Raw genomic sequence first — 15,941 nt, forward strand, 5'->3', positions numbered from 1 at the left:
GCCCTCATGACATGAACTATTGTCACATGACAGGAGTGTGGAGTGTTATTCAGATTGAGTAATATATCAAGTGAATACCATGTTTAAGAATATAAATAATATTTGATACTTTGAAGTTAATTTTCCTCAGATACAATTGGTTCTTCTTTCCTTTATGTCCATCCATCGTCAACTCATGCCTAAGGACAATCACGGTGGGAGGAGGCCGGCGCACCCGGAGAGAACCCACGCAGTCAATACAGAAAGGCCAGGACAACTGGCAACGGTGCTATCCACTAGGCCACCGGCCCCTTTATGTAATAGTTCCTAAAATTATACCTCAGCTAAATTCCACCAGGGACATTTTCTGTAATTTTGTATCAGGCTAAAACATTTCCTGTACTGCATATCAGGAACACACTGGAGAATGCAAGAGTCCAGAAAGACACTGCACAGAGGACAATTTTATCTGTTCTTTGTAGTTCTGTGAATACAGGCAGAGCCCCCTAAACCATGTATCTGTGCAAATAAAGATTGCATGTTAATTTAACATTCCCAGACCTATGATGGCTGTCACTATCAAAGGGCACACTGTTCCTCATGCTCTAAGAATGAAGTGACCAGTGAATGATTTAGGACCGGGATTCTCCACTAGGGGGTACTCCCTGGCACTGCGGTGAAGCGGAGGAAGCTGGCACCAGCCCAACTGCCACCACACATTGCCAGGTCTGACATAGTCAATGTAGCATTTAGCATGTAGCATGACGTGAATTAAAGAAAAGATACATTGGCTTTTAGCCCTACATTTCTACCACAGCAATGATGCCTTTTGCTCAAGTTAGCCCAAGTAGAAAATCTCAGTATACTCTCTGGATGATTGAATAGGAGTAATGAAGCTTACATGGAATGTGCCCTCTCCACACAGCAGAAAACACTGGGATCTTGTCATATTGTTTTTGTCCAACAGCAATATAATCTCAAGGTCTTTTGAGTGCCTCTGAGAGATGGACAGGGAGAAAGGGTGAGTGAAAGAAAGTGAAAGTGTGTGTGTGTTTATTGGCCCATAGGATTTGCTAATAATAATAACTAATTATATTTTGGTCATTTGACTCACAGGGAAAGGTTTTATTGATATGTGAATATATGCAGTTAATGTTTAGCATTTAGGCTCTGATGTCATCACACCCTGCAGCATACTCTTCAGGCTGCACACTGGGGGAATGGGAATGACTATATCAAAATCTTCCCCCACAGGAAATTTAAAGCCAGGGCCTTGTAGTGGGGCTGATTAAATACTGAGCAGCAGCATCATGATGCAGTAATTCTTGCGGTGTTAAGTGTTGAGGGAAAGAAATAAAAGTAAGTAAAAAAAGTAACATTAACAGCTTACCCTTTCTTAAAGAGTATATTGAATATATGTTGCAGTGAGTTGAGTCAGTCACACACACAAAAAAGGTTACAAATTGCATTACATTTTTTTTCTTCAGAAAATTTATTTCAGGCTGCAATGAATAAAAAACACTGTGAGATCCTGAGAGAAGAGACTTGTGTATTACAATTACTGTCAGAGTTCTGTTGTCCAACTTTTGTGTCTGTCATTAAACTGGACCAAGCAGCCCTGAAGAAGCTGTCCCCATGCTTTTACTTTTACTCACAACCTAAAATGTGTTGTAATGCACTAAGCCATAAATACACGATGCGTTTAAACAGGGGATCTCTGTGTCCGGTTGCCAGCAATAGCAAGGTCAAAGACATTGATATTGTAGCTTAAATTCAGCCTGTATAAGGATCATGAAGAAGATACTTGAAAACTCAACATTAATTTGCATTTACCATACAGGCCAATGGTTCTGAAACTATAAAAGGGCAGCTGCAACCCTACTTCACATCCATTAAATCTGGAGTGACTGTAACGTGATCACAGAGTAACTCATTAAAATGCTATATTGGTGATCATATAACTGGAGTTACAACATGTAACTACTACATCTGTCTGTTGTGCAATTACAAACTTGGGGTTTTTGTCACAAATGTCTATCGTTTGGAAATGGAGACATTTGTGAGTTGTGCAAGGCTCCCATGTGCTTGTGCATGGGTTGCAAGTATGACGTTTGTTTTGATTAGTGAAATCTGTCAAAATGAACAGGAGATGGAATGTTCCATGTTGGATATCACAGCTTGTATGTTGAAAATATGGTGAAACAGGCTCTTGGCAAAGGAACCAGTCAAATGCAGCATTTAAAATACGATGAACTGGGCTGCCACTGACCATAATACCATAATGTAAAAAAAAATAAAATAGAAACATAGCCTAATCTAGGGAAGGAAAGAGAAATGCAGCCACTGTTAACTGGATAGAATGCTTTCGCCACTAAAAAAGGAATCCCTGGAAAACCATTCCAGTTGCATGCTTTTTGGATGCATGTGCCACCCTCTTGCATGATTGCATGATTACAAGATCTTACAGTTAGCAGCTTGTTTTTCTCTCTGTGTCAAAGGTTAAATGAGCGTCCATGGGCAGATTGTTCCCATTTGCTTCATTTACTTCGATAAAAATCAATGCTTTAACAAGTCCTTTCTTTCAAGAAGAGGCCACTGATCTGGCTCCCTGTCAAGCCTATAGATTATATAACAGTGCCGGGATTCTCTTCACTAAGGCATGTAGAAAACTTGGCATGGGGCAGCACTAACAAAGGCGGAAGCTTGTGTCTAACGAGGCATGGCAATATTACTCAGCAAGGAAAACATGTTTGTTACCAGTGACATTCTGCCTATTGTCTTTGGTAAATCTCCAGGTTGGAGCTAGAACTGATTATTTAAAAAAAAAAATACTATCATTGACAGTCTGGGTGAGGATTACCACTTTATTGTTTGATCATTTGTCATGGTAAATTTCCATCTATTTCTATGGTTTGATTTTTTGATAGCTAAACTATGTGCCTGAGTGAGCACAAATGCATTGATGACAGTGATAAGTTGATGTTGTTCTCCACTTGACTGTTGCTGTTGAATGCTATGTGTTGTAAAGCACAATTCAAAATGTGTTATGCACTAGTACCCCATACTTGCTATAGCCAGTGTTTTCAATAACAAATTGTAAATCCATTATCTTGATAAGTTCCCAAAATGACTCCTAAAAGGTGAGCAGTGCCTTATTAACAAATAACTTTTCAAATCCCTTTTAACAAATTTCTTGGCTTGAAACCCAACAGCCTGATCTTGAGGACAGCTCTCTAATCAAACAGAACTCATACTGTATCAACAAATGTTAATTGACTCAAGTGTAATTTAAACACATGCAAATCTGAAGAATTAAGGCAAGCTTTTAATTAGTAAAGAAGGGCCTCCTCTGATGTGTGTGACGCCTGGAGGAACTATAGAAACAAGATCCTCCACATGATACCGAGAAACGGTTTTATAACAATTTATGTAGCTCATTAATATTCAAGTTTGTATAGTGTGCAGAATTAAATTTCAGTGTAAAATGAGCAAGCCTAGTGGCCATATTTACCATTGTAAATAAAACTGTATTGCATGCATAATTGTTAAATTATGCATATGGTGCAGGATGTAGCTAATTGTATGGTGAATGCAAGGTGCTCCTGTTTGCTGTCTTATCCATGGTGTTTGTTTGTTTGTGACTGTTTTTGTTTGTTTTCCATAATTGAAAGTCTAATGTTGGAAGCAATTACATTTCCAAGGAGAATGTGTGACCCTGGATTGAAATGAACCTTTATATAGAAAAAGGAGAACCTGCCATCAAAACAGTTACATGAAAAACTTTCCCCTCTATGCTCTTGTTTGTGACTAGAGGTGCAAGAGGATACCAGTTGGCACTGAAGAGTGACGAGTGACGACAATATGTCTTTCTCCTCTTCCCGAGTGGTATGTCTTTACATCCAAATTGAGACTGCAAAATCTCCTCTTTTAATGACATGACAATATATCACAGCATGGATCATGTTACTCTAACACTGATGTGCAGTTGTTTGTAGTATGCATTCATGATATCCTCGCAGCACCTCTACATGTTGAAATTCAAGAATGTCTACCACCTTCAGGCCAATCCCAAAGACAGCAGGGTACACACATGGAGGACAAACGTAGGTCACCATATTATATTTACCTCATTTCATTCGACCTCTGACTATAAACTTAATCTCAAATTAACACAGATAAGAGAGATGGAAAGAAAGATAGAAAGAAAGATAAAGAAAGGAAATAAATCTATGTACAATCCATTTTATTTATTTTCTATTTTAAGAAAGATTTAATGTGCTGACAAAAAAATATAGATTTTTGCTGTAATTTTTCAATTGCTGTAATTTTTCAATCCAGAGGGCCTCATATTTTCACAAACTCTAAAATCACCTTCACTTCCCTCCTGACCTTCTTGCTGCTTGATGGTGTGCAGAACAATTGTGTACGCCTAGAGGCGCAGGACCTTTAAGACAAATATTAACACTTGAAACAAACATATTAATAGGTGAAAAACTCCAAGGAATGTCCTTTTTAGAGCAAGGTCACTTACATGGTCTTTGAAGGCATCATTAAGTTTGGTCATACAAACTTACCACATGTTTGATGTATAGTGTATTGTACATGTGCAGGTTTAAAGCGGTAGCTCCCACGAAACCCACAAGACTGGTTGCCCTGTAATACCTTATCCCTCGTATGGCTCGCTCTCCACAACGAGAATCTCGCCCCTGGTCCCTCTCGCTTTGACTCGTCTTTTCAAAGATGCCCCTCTAACGCTTTTCAGCCCAGGCTTCTGAGGCAGCTGCAACAACGTCTAACAGCAGGATGAGAGGCTAGTATACCACCGTCCCCCAGTTATTCCCCATTGTTTGTCATTATGCCTCTTTGCATAATGTACCAAAAGTAAATTATTTCTTTTAAGTATATTAAGTTTTCCTAAACCTAAACAAAGTATGACTGTTTCACTAGGTTAACTATGCTTTATTTAAGTCTAACCGGACAATGCATATTTATTTGTTGCTAACTTGACCGTGGATCCCTGCGGGGTACTTATAGCATCTTTGAAAAAGGAAAATGCTATAGGTGTGCATTCATTTCTAAATATTCTTAGAAAATTAATATGTTATCCAATCCAAAATTAAATGTAATGAAGCATCTTTAGCTTCTGTCACTTTGAGTAACTTGTCCAGTTTAATTCGTTATACTATTAAAAGTCAATGCACAACTCTTGTGGAGGTTAAGACTAAGACCAAGTGAAACTGAATTTGGCATGTAGGCTCCTAAAAGTGAAAAGACTTTTGTTGGCTTAAAGCATAGTCGTGATCCAGTTAGTCATGTGAAATAGACGCAAGTGTAAAAGTAGACAGAAAAAAATGTGCTTCCGCCCAAAATAGTTTCAGTTTGGCAGCTCTCACACTTTTGACATTTTTTTCCTAAAGAAGAAGCAGACATTTTTTCCTCTCAGACACAAAGTGTGTTATGATTTTGTGGGAAGCATGGCCTCAAATGCTGTCGACCAATGAAAACACTGGGGAATAATTTACAATATAAGTCATATACTTCTTCACATTTTTGCAGTTCATATTTCCTGAAGATCAAGATCAGAAAGACACCCAAAATAGGCAGCTACAGTTTCCCCCTTTGGCACTAAACTAAAAAGACCAGTTTACTTTATTTTTAGTCATCTGAAGTTATTTGAGTAATAGCAGGAAAACCTCTGTAAGTTTAAGTTATTAAGTAGTTACAGTAAAAGGTTTCAAAAATTTCAGTTATGGTATTTTCATTGTATTTATTTATTTACTTATACCTTGATACTGAGGTCACAGTACCCCCAAAAGGAACGTCTTTTATGAAAACAGGTAAATGTAAAAAAGGAAGGAAGGTCTCTTCTTACAGGGATCTCTCTATTCACCCTACAAGTATACTGTCTGATCATCATAAAGATACAATTTTTTTCTTTGCGTTCACACCAAATAAGGCATATTTGAATTCCTGGAGGCTTATCATGGAACATTTGAAGAAAAGCAATGTGTGTGCGTGTGTGTTTGCTAATGTGCAAACACTTGATCCAGATAAAATGGAAATGTGGAAATTTATTTGCCTCTTTCATGACACAGACGTAAACTTGTGTTTTTCAGGGCTCTTAAACACCCTCAAAGTTGGATGTCTTACAATTGATTGATAAACCAGGCCTTTGTTGAGGTTAAACCTCAGATCCAACCTGTGACACAATAAAAAGATCATTGGCTTTTTTCCAAAAATAAGGTGGCTTTAGTCAAAAGGACAAATCAAGGCCCTTATTTTATCAATCTGCCTTCCCTATCATAGCTTCCCTAAAGAATAAAAACAAGTGTACTATTCGACTCTTACCATAACTTGGTGTGTGTGTGTGTGGGAGTAATAGTAGTATATTTTTACCAGTTGTGTAAGAAGATTCTTTACCTAAGTAAAAATAACAATACCACAATTTAAGGAAGTATGTCTCACATTCAAAATTCAAAGTACGAAAGTATTAGTGACAAGTAAAGAACATTTTGAATCTCCCAGTATATTACAAGAATGTTGCAATAATATCTATACATTTTCATTCCAAAATTACTTGAGGATGACTATTGTTTGTTTTGTTTTTTTAATAGGGTAAACTGTGCAACAGCACTGTGTGCAACAGTGCTACTGGTGTGACTCCTCCCCCTTAGCAGGCTGTTTAATTCTCGTGAGGTGATGCCCAGTTAGTAACTTAATAAAGCTGCTGGATGCAATCACAGGGCATAATGTGTGGATCATGTTCGTCTGACAGACCGGCTCTCTGCTCCACTCCCAAGTTCACACTGCCTGCTGCTTTCCTGTAAGTACTACACGTCACAGCCATTTCAACTTAGACTTGATGAAGGGAGAGATGTCTCTACTGGTTGAGTAACACACCAGGACTTGTGAATGAAAACACATCAGACAAAATGGGGGGAAAGAAAGGGAGACCATGTAATTGCATCTGGTAAGTTTCAGCCCTTTTGACCTAGTAAAAGAAATGAGTGAAGCTATCAATGCAACTTTGTTCCCTTGGAGGTTTGTTGAACAAAGCCTAATGCGATTCAGTTTTCAGTATTTTTCTAAATGTTCAGTAACTTACAGATGTTTTAATTTATGTAAATCATGTTATCTTCAGCATTAATAGTCAAAATGTAGACATTTCCTCTATCCTGGTTAAAGTGCAGTGAGTGACAGCAATTAAAGATTGTATGCTTTGACTGCAAGTTTGATAATTTCCCCCTGTACACAATGTTTAAAGAATGCTCTGTATGGCATTTTGTGATGGAAAGTCACTGGCTTAATCCCTATTGGAGTTATAAATGTTGTGCCCAGAGGCAGCCATACTGATAGGGTTCAGTACATTTTCAGCCACATGCACACACCAGGAATACATAAGTAGGCTAATCATTTTGCTCATTATTCTTTTCGCCAGGAGGTTCCTGTCCTGGTGTAACTGTCAGCGCATAATGGTGGCTTTTAAAGGGATCTGGACCAAGGACTTCTGGAGGGCTGTGTCTGGAGAATACCTGGCCACTCTCATCTTTGTCTTTCTCGGTCTGGGCTCAACCATCAACTGGGCCCCAGAGGAGGAGAAGCCTCCACCAGCTGACCTAGTCCTTATCTCCTTGTGCTTTGGCCTGAGTATTGCCACTATGGTGCAATGTTTTAGCCACATAAGTGGTGGACACATTAATCCGGCGGTCACTGCAGCTATGGTGGTGACTAGAAAGCTGAGCTTGGCAAAGGCGTTGTTCTATGTGGTGGCTCAGTGCCTGGGAGCCATCACAGGAGCTGGGATTCTCTACCTAGTCACACCTGCTGCTGTTAGAGGGTCCTTCGGTGTGACCATGGTAAGGATCTGACCATATTCATTATCACTTGTGTGTGTGTGTATGATATATGTTTCCTTACAGTTAAGTTCTGTTTCCAAGGTGAACTCCAACATCTCATTAGGACACGGCCTTCTTGTGGAGCTCCTTATCACATTCGAACTGGTCTTTACCGTCTTCGCCACCTGTGATCCCAAACGCACAGACCTAGGAGGCTCTGCTGGCCTTGCTATCGGCTTTGCTGTGGCTATTGGTCACTTATTTGCAGTAAGTACCTTCCAGTAAGTCCGATAAGAGATAGATATGAAATGGCAGTTAGGGTAAGAAGTCCAGAACAATGTTTATACCAGCGATTCTCAAACAATTTCAGGCTCTCATCCTGTTGTTATATTCCCAAATTCCCATGACTCCAGTGAGAGGAAAATCTAACTTCCATACAGCAGCCTTAGAAATCTTTTGCAGCCCCATATACATCTAATCTAACACTTCCCATGCTCCGAACCCCAACAGTGGTAACACTGATTTAAAGATTCATCTGAAAATTGTATTAAATTCAATACACCGCAGTAAAGAATTGTAGAATAACTAGTTTCAAGTGCAAGCCTCTTTAGCATGCACTGAAAGCTGGAGCACTGAAGCTTCTTGGAGAAAAAGTAGGTGCATTAAAGCATCTATTCAATGTGTGATATTTTATGCTTCTCACTGATTCACACCCACATCTTTATTGGAGGCTGCCATCGCATAGCAACCAATCTCTGGGGGCTCCCCTGAACCCTGCACAGCAAATTAATGCACAGGGAAATAGATGTTATCTCTCGCACTGCTCAACTGATTTATCCGTAGGTCTGTTTAGCAAATGCATATATACATACAACTTACTGCAAGTTGTATGTATACATGCATTTGCTATATATATATATATATTTCAGTATAAGACATGTAAGAAAAAAAAAAATATTGTACAAAACTATGTTTTATCATTTAGACTCAAAACAATGCTGATGTGTTTTCTAGATCCCTTACACAGGAGCCAGCATGAACCCTGCTCGATCCTTTGGGCCTGCGATGGTCACACTCAACTTCGAGAACCACTGGGTAAGAGATACTTCCCTAAAAGGATGATCTTTCTTTTAAGAGTTGGTGTGGCCAAAATATTACCCACTCACTCCTGATAGTAGCTGGGTTAGTTTGATTGTACCTGTGCATGACTGTGCATGTGTTTGTGTATGTACTTGTGTATGACTAAGTATTTGCACTCTAAGATAATACATTAGCTCACTGGTTCAAATGGTTTGTCATAGTACCATGTCAAAATGGTCTGAAATAATTAAGATAAGATAATAGATTTTATTTTAATGTCCTGAGGAGGGCAGACTCTACTACACTAGGCTAGTGGTATGGCATGTTGAAACCTGGTAAGATCACATTTTCAGCACCATTGCGAGAACAGTAAAGACAGCTGTGACCTACATATGAAGAGTCTTTCACTTGTATCAGTAATTGCAATACAACCTAAATAAGAGGCTTTAAATGCTTATTAAAAACCGTACGTATTACCCTTGAATGTATGATTTCGTCCAACCGAAGAAGTGCAAAGGTAATCATACATTTTCAGCATTTTCACCTCTAGCTCCATAATGAGATGTCACTGTTCAAGGTGTAAAATAGCATTAGCTCAGAATTTTTGTATCCATGCAATTATTTCGACTGAGCTGTGTGTGTGTGTGTGTGTGTGTGTGTGTGTGTGTGTATTAGATGACGTGCCTGGCTTATAACACTGTCAGTAACTGTCACTATGGCTGGTATCATATTCAGAAGTGTCTTCTCTTGGAAGCAAATGCTTGATGCAATAGACAATGAAGGTTGACCCTCTTTTCCCAATTGCCTAACAGGATGGTTTGACAGTTTTGTTTGTCTTGCTGTTTGTGGTAGGTGTACTGGGTGGGACCCATTCTGGGGGGCATCCTGGCTGCTGGTCTGTATGAGTATCTGTACTGTCCTGACCCTGACATCAAGAAGAGGCTGAAGCAGGTCTTTCAGAAAGACCCGTCAGTGAAATACAGGGAGGTGGACACAGAGGACATCAAACCGGGCTCCATCCACACCATATCTGATCTGGAGAAAGCTGAGAAAAAACATCCTTTCCAGGACTCGACGGGAGAAGTGCTATCTTCAGTATGACTATCACGCGCACTGGAAATGGAGACCAATCTGTAGATCAGAGTGACAGTCAAACATTGGATCCTGTCCCACTATCCTGAAAGCAGAATATGATTTATGTCCATGAGGCTTCACAGCAAAGCGGAATTACTGTCATCGTCATCATATGATATTATGGCTCAATCTCACAAACATCAGCCTGCTCAATACTTACTCCTGAGGCCCTCCTTCAACAATTTAGGAGCAGTGCGGCGCACATCGCATGCTGCGGCATGACAGCCTGAAAACACGTTGTGGTAAAGAAATATGCGTAGGGTCAACCAATTATGAGAGGTCATCAAGCTGAATTGGAGAAGTGAAGAAGAAAATGCAGCCTTGTTATTTTTGGATTAGTGTCACATTTGTTCCACGTATTGCATATGTAATAACAGGAGAGATTTTCCTTGTGATCATTAAGCACATTACAGGTCCCAAGCAATGTAAGACAGATCTGACAAGCTTTAAGAGTTGTATTGCAGTGCACTCTATTTTCAGTGCGTTAGTCAGAGAAACAACCAGACAACTCCACTTTTTGGTGTTCATTATGCCTATTACTACATAAAGATTTTATTTTTCATAAAATGTGATAGGTAGCTGTTTTTATTTTATAGACTGAGATTTGGTTATTGTAATACATTTCTTATTTCTCTGTATGATTTGCTATATTTCAAACTTAAAGGCGGAGTATGTGATTCTGGAGAGATCTAAAATATATATCGCTACAGTTGCTGGTGTGAAGCTAACATAGGCTCGCAGAGAAGACAAGACGGTTTCCCAGCACACCAGCTCTAGACAGCATACTCACAACTCTTCTGCTACTATAGCTAACAACATCAGCATGTCTTGGCAAACTAGAAGTAAACTGAATGTCATTTAACGTTACCTCAGACACAAATGATTGCTGGAACGGCTGGAATAATGTTGTGTGGTGGGGTCTGAGCCACTTACAGAGCCCAGGCTGAGTACAAACACCAGATCCTTTTTCAGTGCACACACTGAATGGACAGCCAGCGGACAGTGAGGAGATATTTACTGAATTAGTCAAAAAGCTGTGTATTGATAAAGAATTGCTTACTCCACCTTTAACTTATTAAGATATTTGGCTGATCTGTCTTTGTGTTCAGATATTACTCAGTTCTTGTTTCATGGTCACAAACTGGAAGTGCTACAAGATGTAAAAGGTTTTCGGCTGTAATAATAAAGTCTCCTTGTTAATGATTTTTCTTTGGCTTATTAATAAGATTTGAAACACACAAACAGGATAGCTTCCCCACATTCATAAGAAATCCAGTGGCTATAACTATAAGGCTTTTCACTTGAGTCACTTGTTTCTGGTAGTAGGAGCTGCTCACTGGGGAGAGGAAAGGTTCAAATCAATGATGGATAGGCTCATCTACCTTTAGATTATGTGTCCCTGTGGCAGGATAAATGTCCATGGATGTGTGGTCTCTGAGAACAGCTTCATGTAATCTCATTCCATCAGCAGAGAGCACAGGAAATGATACCACTTTGTGATAAGAAATAGAGGTGATCTGTTATGTCTGCACTTTATTTCCTTTGCTAAAAGAACAGGTGCAATTCAATATTTTACTGTAATGTGGAGGAAATGATCAGCCCCACCGATCCTACTGCATCAAGTGAAGTTGTCTACATGGTGCAACTATATTGCCTTTGCAAGGCGAGAATGCCAGTGTAATTCAAACACTAAATCAAAATTATTTTTACTCCTACATGGACTAACCCCCCCCCCCATTTCACCCAAGTCAGTGCAGTTTTTATGTGTGACAATACCACCACCTACTGGCCACAATGTGAATCACCTACTGTGCAAAAATGCTCCCATTTGTTTTTCTCCAGGGGAGGGCAACCAAGAGCCTTGGATGGACAAGGCAAACGTTAGGTAGACACAAGTCAGTTTTATTTAAAAGTCTGAGCCAGATTTCATTTGAAATTGGTCCAGGCCATTTTTTTCAGAACTACACAGGAGGATTAAGTGTTGCATAGCCCTGTAACAGGAACATAGTATTCAAATAGGAGCCTAAACGAATTAATACTAAAGTACTTTGTTCCCCCTTAACTTTGGTATTCTTAGCATTTTTACAGTTTTGCTGAAGTAAAAACTGAAGCACATTCTCAATATTTTTCTGTGGTAAAGGTAAAATGTTGACAGTTTTAACTGTAGTGTAAGTAAAAAGTAGAAGTAGTGTGAGATTGTTGATGTTAACAAATGCTGTTCTTCAAGGCCTACTGGAGTTGAAGATGGACAGCAGCGAATCTCTCAGCAGCACTATCCTTTACCTGCAGGCGTGCTGCCTGTATCCCTTAAGGCTTCAGTGGCTCGAGGCCAGCACCCTCTCAGCTACCCTTAATCATCTTTATAGCCTAAATAAATGAGTACATAAATCTGATGTTTCATGCATTGACTATTTCCTCTTGGGACAGACGATGGGGAATGGGTTCACTCGGTTTTGATTTATTGGCCCGTGCCCATCTGAAGATTAAATAGAGGGAGACAGGTGAGGAGAGCAGCCCCTGTTGGATTGGAAATTTGGTTTTGTTTTGAATTTCATATTGGTGAGGGAGAGTAAAAGTATGTGGCTTCTATGGTATTCAAGAAATTCCTTGTGAGACATTTCCATGCCCTTACATAAATAAGCAGATGCTGTAAAGTGCCAATCAAATCCCAAGATTTAATTATAAAAAAAGTCGACAAACTTCCAAAGGCTTGCTGCGGAGTGCGGACCCCTCAATTAGGAAAAGGCAAATAAAAAGTGACAGCAAATAATAGACCAACACTTTTTCAGCTGTCTGTTAACATCATGGCTTATCAGCAAGATGTTAAGCAGAAAACTAATAACGCATGGATGGCCTTCACAGTGGCTGCCTCCATAATTCATTAATTTACATTCACATTCTTTGCATATAACAATGGCTATATGATGGAAATACTGTTATAACTAGAGCTTCATTTGCACATCATACAGATGCCAGCAAAGTATATCTCAAAGTGCATCTCATGCTTATCTGACTGAGAACAGACTGATTTCTTGCGACTTGAAAATTCAGATTCTCAATTCCCAGTATACAACAGAAGGGGCAAAAGATAAAACACACACCTTAAAGATCATTAGCAAATAATATTTGGGGATTCATGAAGAAAAATAGCGTTAAACACTTGTTTAATAATTCATACTATAAACAAGAAAGTCTCCCACTTCCTTAATAATTTAGACGTAAGCTAATGTTGATTTATTCAGGAAGGTCTCTGCCACCAGCACCGCCTGGAGTGCCCAAATTTGAATTAAAGTAGGACAGTAGCAGGCGAGTCTGTAATAACATTTGTATAATTTTATTATTGCTCTGGGCTCAGTTCATTTCCTCCTCCAGTAGCTGCGTGAAATTGTTTGATTCTGGAAACTGCCTTGAGTCTGCGGCTCTGGGGTTGGAGGGTGGTACAGGAACAGGAAGGCATGCGACACTCTCTCTCTCTGTGTCTGATGCTGTCAGACATATAAACACACACGCACGTACACACACACACACACACACACACACACACACACACACACACACACACACACATATGGAGAGAGAGAGATAAATAACTTTGTTATTCTGGGTTTTGTAATACTGTTACATTGGCTCACTTAATAACTCAAGCTGTCTTGAGAATATGATTGATATTCTCACTCACCTTGTCACTTATGATAAATATTTTACTGTATTTATGTGAGATAGCTAGGAAGAATAACTCATTCATTACATTATCAAATCATATAAATATGAGACTTTGTGTTTACGTCTTTTTCCAGTAGAGGGATTGCCATTTCTCGTTAATATTAGTCTTACAAAGTCACTTCCCCAGTCCCTGTGCAGCGAGTTTATTTGTAAAGAACCTGATCTGACGAAATTTCACCCTTTTGTAACTTATGCTAAGAAAAGTTACATTTAATTTTCACCCACAAGGAAAAAATTGAACTTCATAATCATTTAGAAGTTTACTAAGCTAAGTCTTATCTCATGATGTCTAGTTTGTAGTGTTCCTCTACTATACTATGATTTTGTTTACCAATGATAGGACTATCATTTCCAAAATGGTAATTTACAAAACTCTGATTACTCTAACACAAACAATCAAGTTTGGGAGGTATTAGCTCCTGTAACACACACCTGAGACCCCGATGGCTTTGACACAGGAAGGGAGGGTGGAGAAGCTCTGATTGGTTTCCTCGGGGCTCTGCTTCCAACTTCCCACCCGCACACATTCCCTCACTCCTCCTCCCCCCTTCAATTCCTTTATGCAGAGCAGCCCAAACTGCAGTTTGATGAAACACATTTGTTTGACTTAACTCTTGCCTCACCATCATGGCTAAATCTCGAAGGCCTGTCGGTGTAATGTGGCCCAACAGCAATTGGGTTAATGAGAGGATATATGTACAAGTGTGGGACTTGACCGGAGGAGCTGTTTTCCATTTGGGTTTGGTCTGCTCGTGTTATTAGGGAAACCTTTATTATTGTTGCCCTCTAGTGGGAACCATATAATAGGATTACATTTTATTAGAGCCTCCCAGCATTACCCAAGCAGCCCCCTCCTCTTGTCTCTCTTCCCCTCATAGTAGTGTCACTGACTCCTCTGTCCACTGTGGGTGGGACGGGTGGATATGGGGCTGAAAGGGAAGCCATACATGGCTGCAAGTTATCCCATACAATGGGGATCGTCTTTTCTTGGTAACAAAAAAAAATCTTGGTTTTGATCACTTTTGTCAAAAACTGAAACCATTTCATGAGCAAATTAGACTCTGTCGTGTGTGCCCTGCTTCCCTTGTAAGCTGTAATAACTCCATTGTAACAGTGAAACAGAGACATGCACATGCAAACCCCACAGATTTTGCATATTGGAAGTTTCTGGAGTAGAGCAAAAACAAAGATACACTATAGCGCACAGGCTTGTTGGTTGTCTGTACTGTTTGCTATTACTAACTGAACAAAGTAGCTCCCCTGTCATATAATTACCATTAGTTAATGTTTACCCTTCCAGAATTGTACCTGATTGTATGACTTGGCCTGTACTGTAGCAATAGTCATTCTCCAGAGCTAAATTTCATTGTGCCAAAGATAATATTTGATGAACTGTCCTGGCCTAAAATCGTGCAACCCTGCAGGGCAAACTGAGTCAGCCTCTGGAGCAGCTTCAGCACTTTACCTTATCCATCCCACTCCCTTACATAACCACAGGCCATTAGAGGGGTGTGGCGAGTATAACAGCAGTTATTAACATGGTCTGAGGCTAAACCAACATCTTTCTTAGTCCACACTGAATGGTTTGCAAGGACTATGATGTCCAATGTCAGTTAGTGAGTGCAATGGTTGTTCACATGGTTTAGCCGCTTATATATATTTAATATTATATATAAAGTCTAGATTATGTTATTATTAGGCTACATTTATAATGATAAAATGGAGACTTCCTTTCTGTGTTTAAATTGTGTCATTGTGATTTAAAGTGAAGTGATGATGTAACTTTTACTAAACAGCAACCAGTTTGGCCACAAGTGACACATTCAGGATAATGATATTGTTTATGAATTGAACTTTTCATTTGTAAGAAGAACACATTAGATAGTCTAGCTTTAAGTGTTTAAGTTATGACAGAAAACATAGATAGAACTAATTCAGGTCTTTTTGGGGTGAAGTTACAGCAGTCACCCAAAATCCCAGCAAGCAGACTAAGTTTTCCAGGATTCCACTCTCCTTTCTCCTGCGTGATGTCATGCAGTGCAGTTTCTGTTTGGGGCAAACTCACATCTGCAACGAATCTGGATAATTTGTCCACCAAAATATGGTGCAGCGAGCCAGCGATGGCCTGCTGTTGCTGCTGCAGCAGTTACAGTACGTCTAGATCCAAGGATAATACTACCCTACCACAGC

The 15,941-nt window shown here is 39.5% G+C and overlaps 1 protein-coding gene across 2 annotated transcripts; it reads left to right on the forward strand.

Moving 5' to 3' along the window:
- The first annotated feature begins 6,680 nt into the window (after positions 1 to 6,680).
- On the forward strand, positions 6,681 to 11,231 carry aqp4 (aquaporin 4). 2 transcript variants are annotated; one of them, XM_038717957.1, is made up of 5 exons: positions 6,681 to 6,802; positions 7,418 to 7,835; positions 7,917 to 8,081; positions 8,829 to 8,909; positions 9,747 to 11,231. In XM_038717957.1, exons 1-5 carry the CDS (start codon positions 6,711 to 6,713, stop codon positions 9,993 to 9,995), a joined length of 1,005 nt encoding a protein of 334 aa, XP_038573885.1. In that variant the 5' UTR covers positions 6,681 to 6,710; the 3' UTR covers positions 9,996 to 11,231. The 2 variants fall into 2 exon arrangements, with proteins under 2 accessions (XP_038573885.1, XP_038573886.1); XM_038717958.1 differs by lacking the exon at positions 6,681 to 6,802 and adding an exon at positions 6,809 to 6,949.
- Positions 11,232 to 15,941: the final 4,710 nt, after the last annotated feature.

Source organism: Micropterus salmoides, unplaced genomic scaffold, assembly GCF_014851395.1.
Source record: "Micropterus salmoides isolate LMB-PRFRI ecotype aquatic unplaced genomic scaffold, ASM1485139v1 Ms_hic_scaffold_14, whole genome shotgun sequence".
In the NCBI taxonomy this organism is placed as follows: Eukaryota; Metazoa; Chordata; class Actinopteri; order Centrarchiformes; family Centrarchidae; genus Micropterus; species Micropterus salmoides.

Excerpts from the sequence above, each read along its gene's own strand:
- aqp4 (XM_038717957.1), top strand. The coding sequence starts at position 6,711 with ATGCAATCACAGGGCATAATGTGTGGATCATGTTCGTCTGACAGACCG. Across the intron at positions 6,803-7,417 it reads ACACTGCCTGCTGCTTTCCT|GAGGTTCCTGTCCTGGTGTA; the intron begins GTAAGTACTACA and ends TCTTTTCGCCAG. Across the intron at positions 8,082-8,828 it reads CTATTGGTCACTTATTTGCA|ATCCCTTACACAGGAGCCAG; the intron begins GTAAGTACCTTC and ends TGTGTTTTCTAG.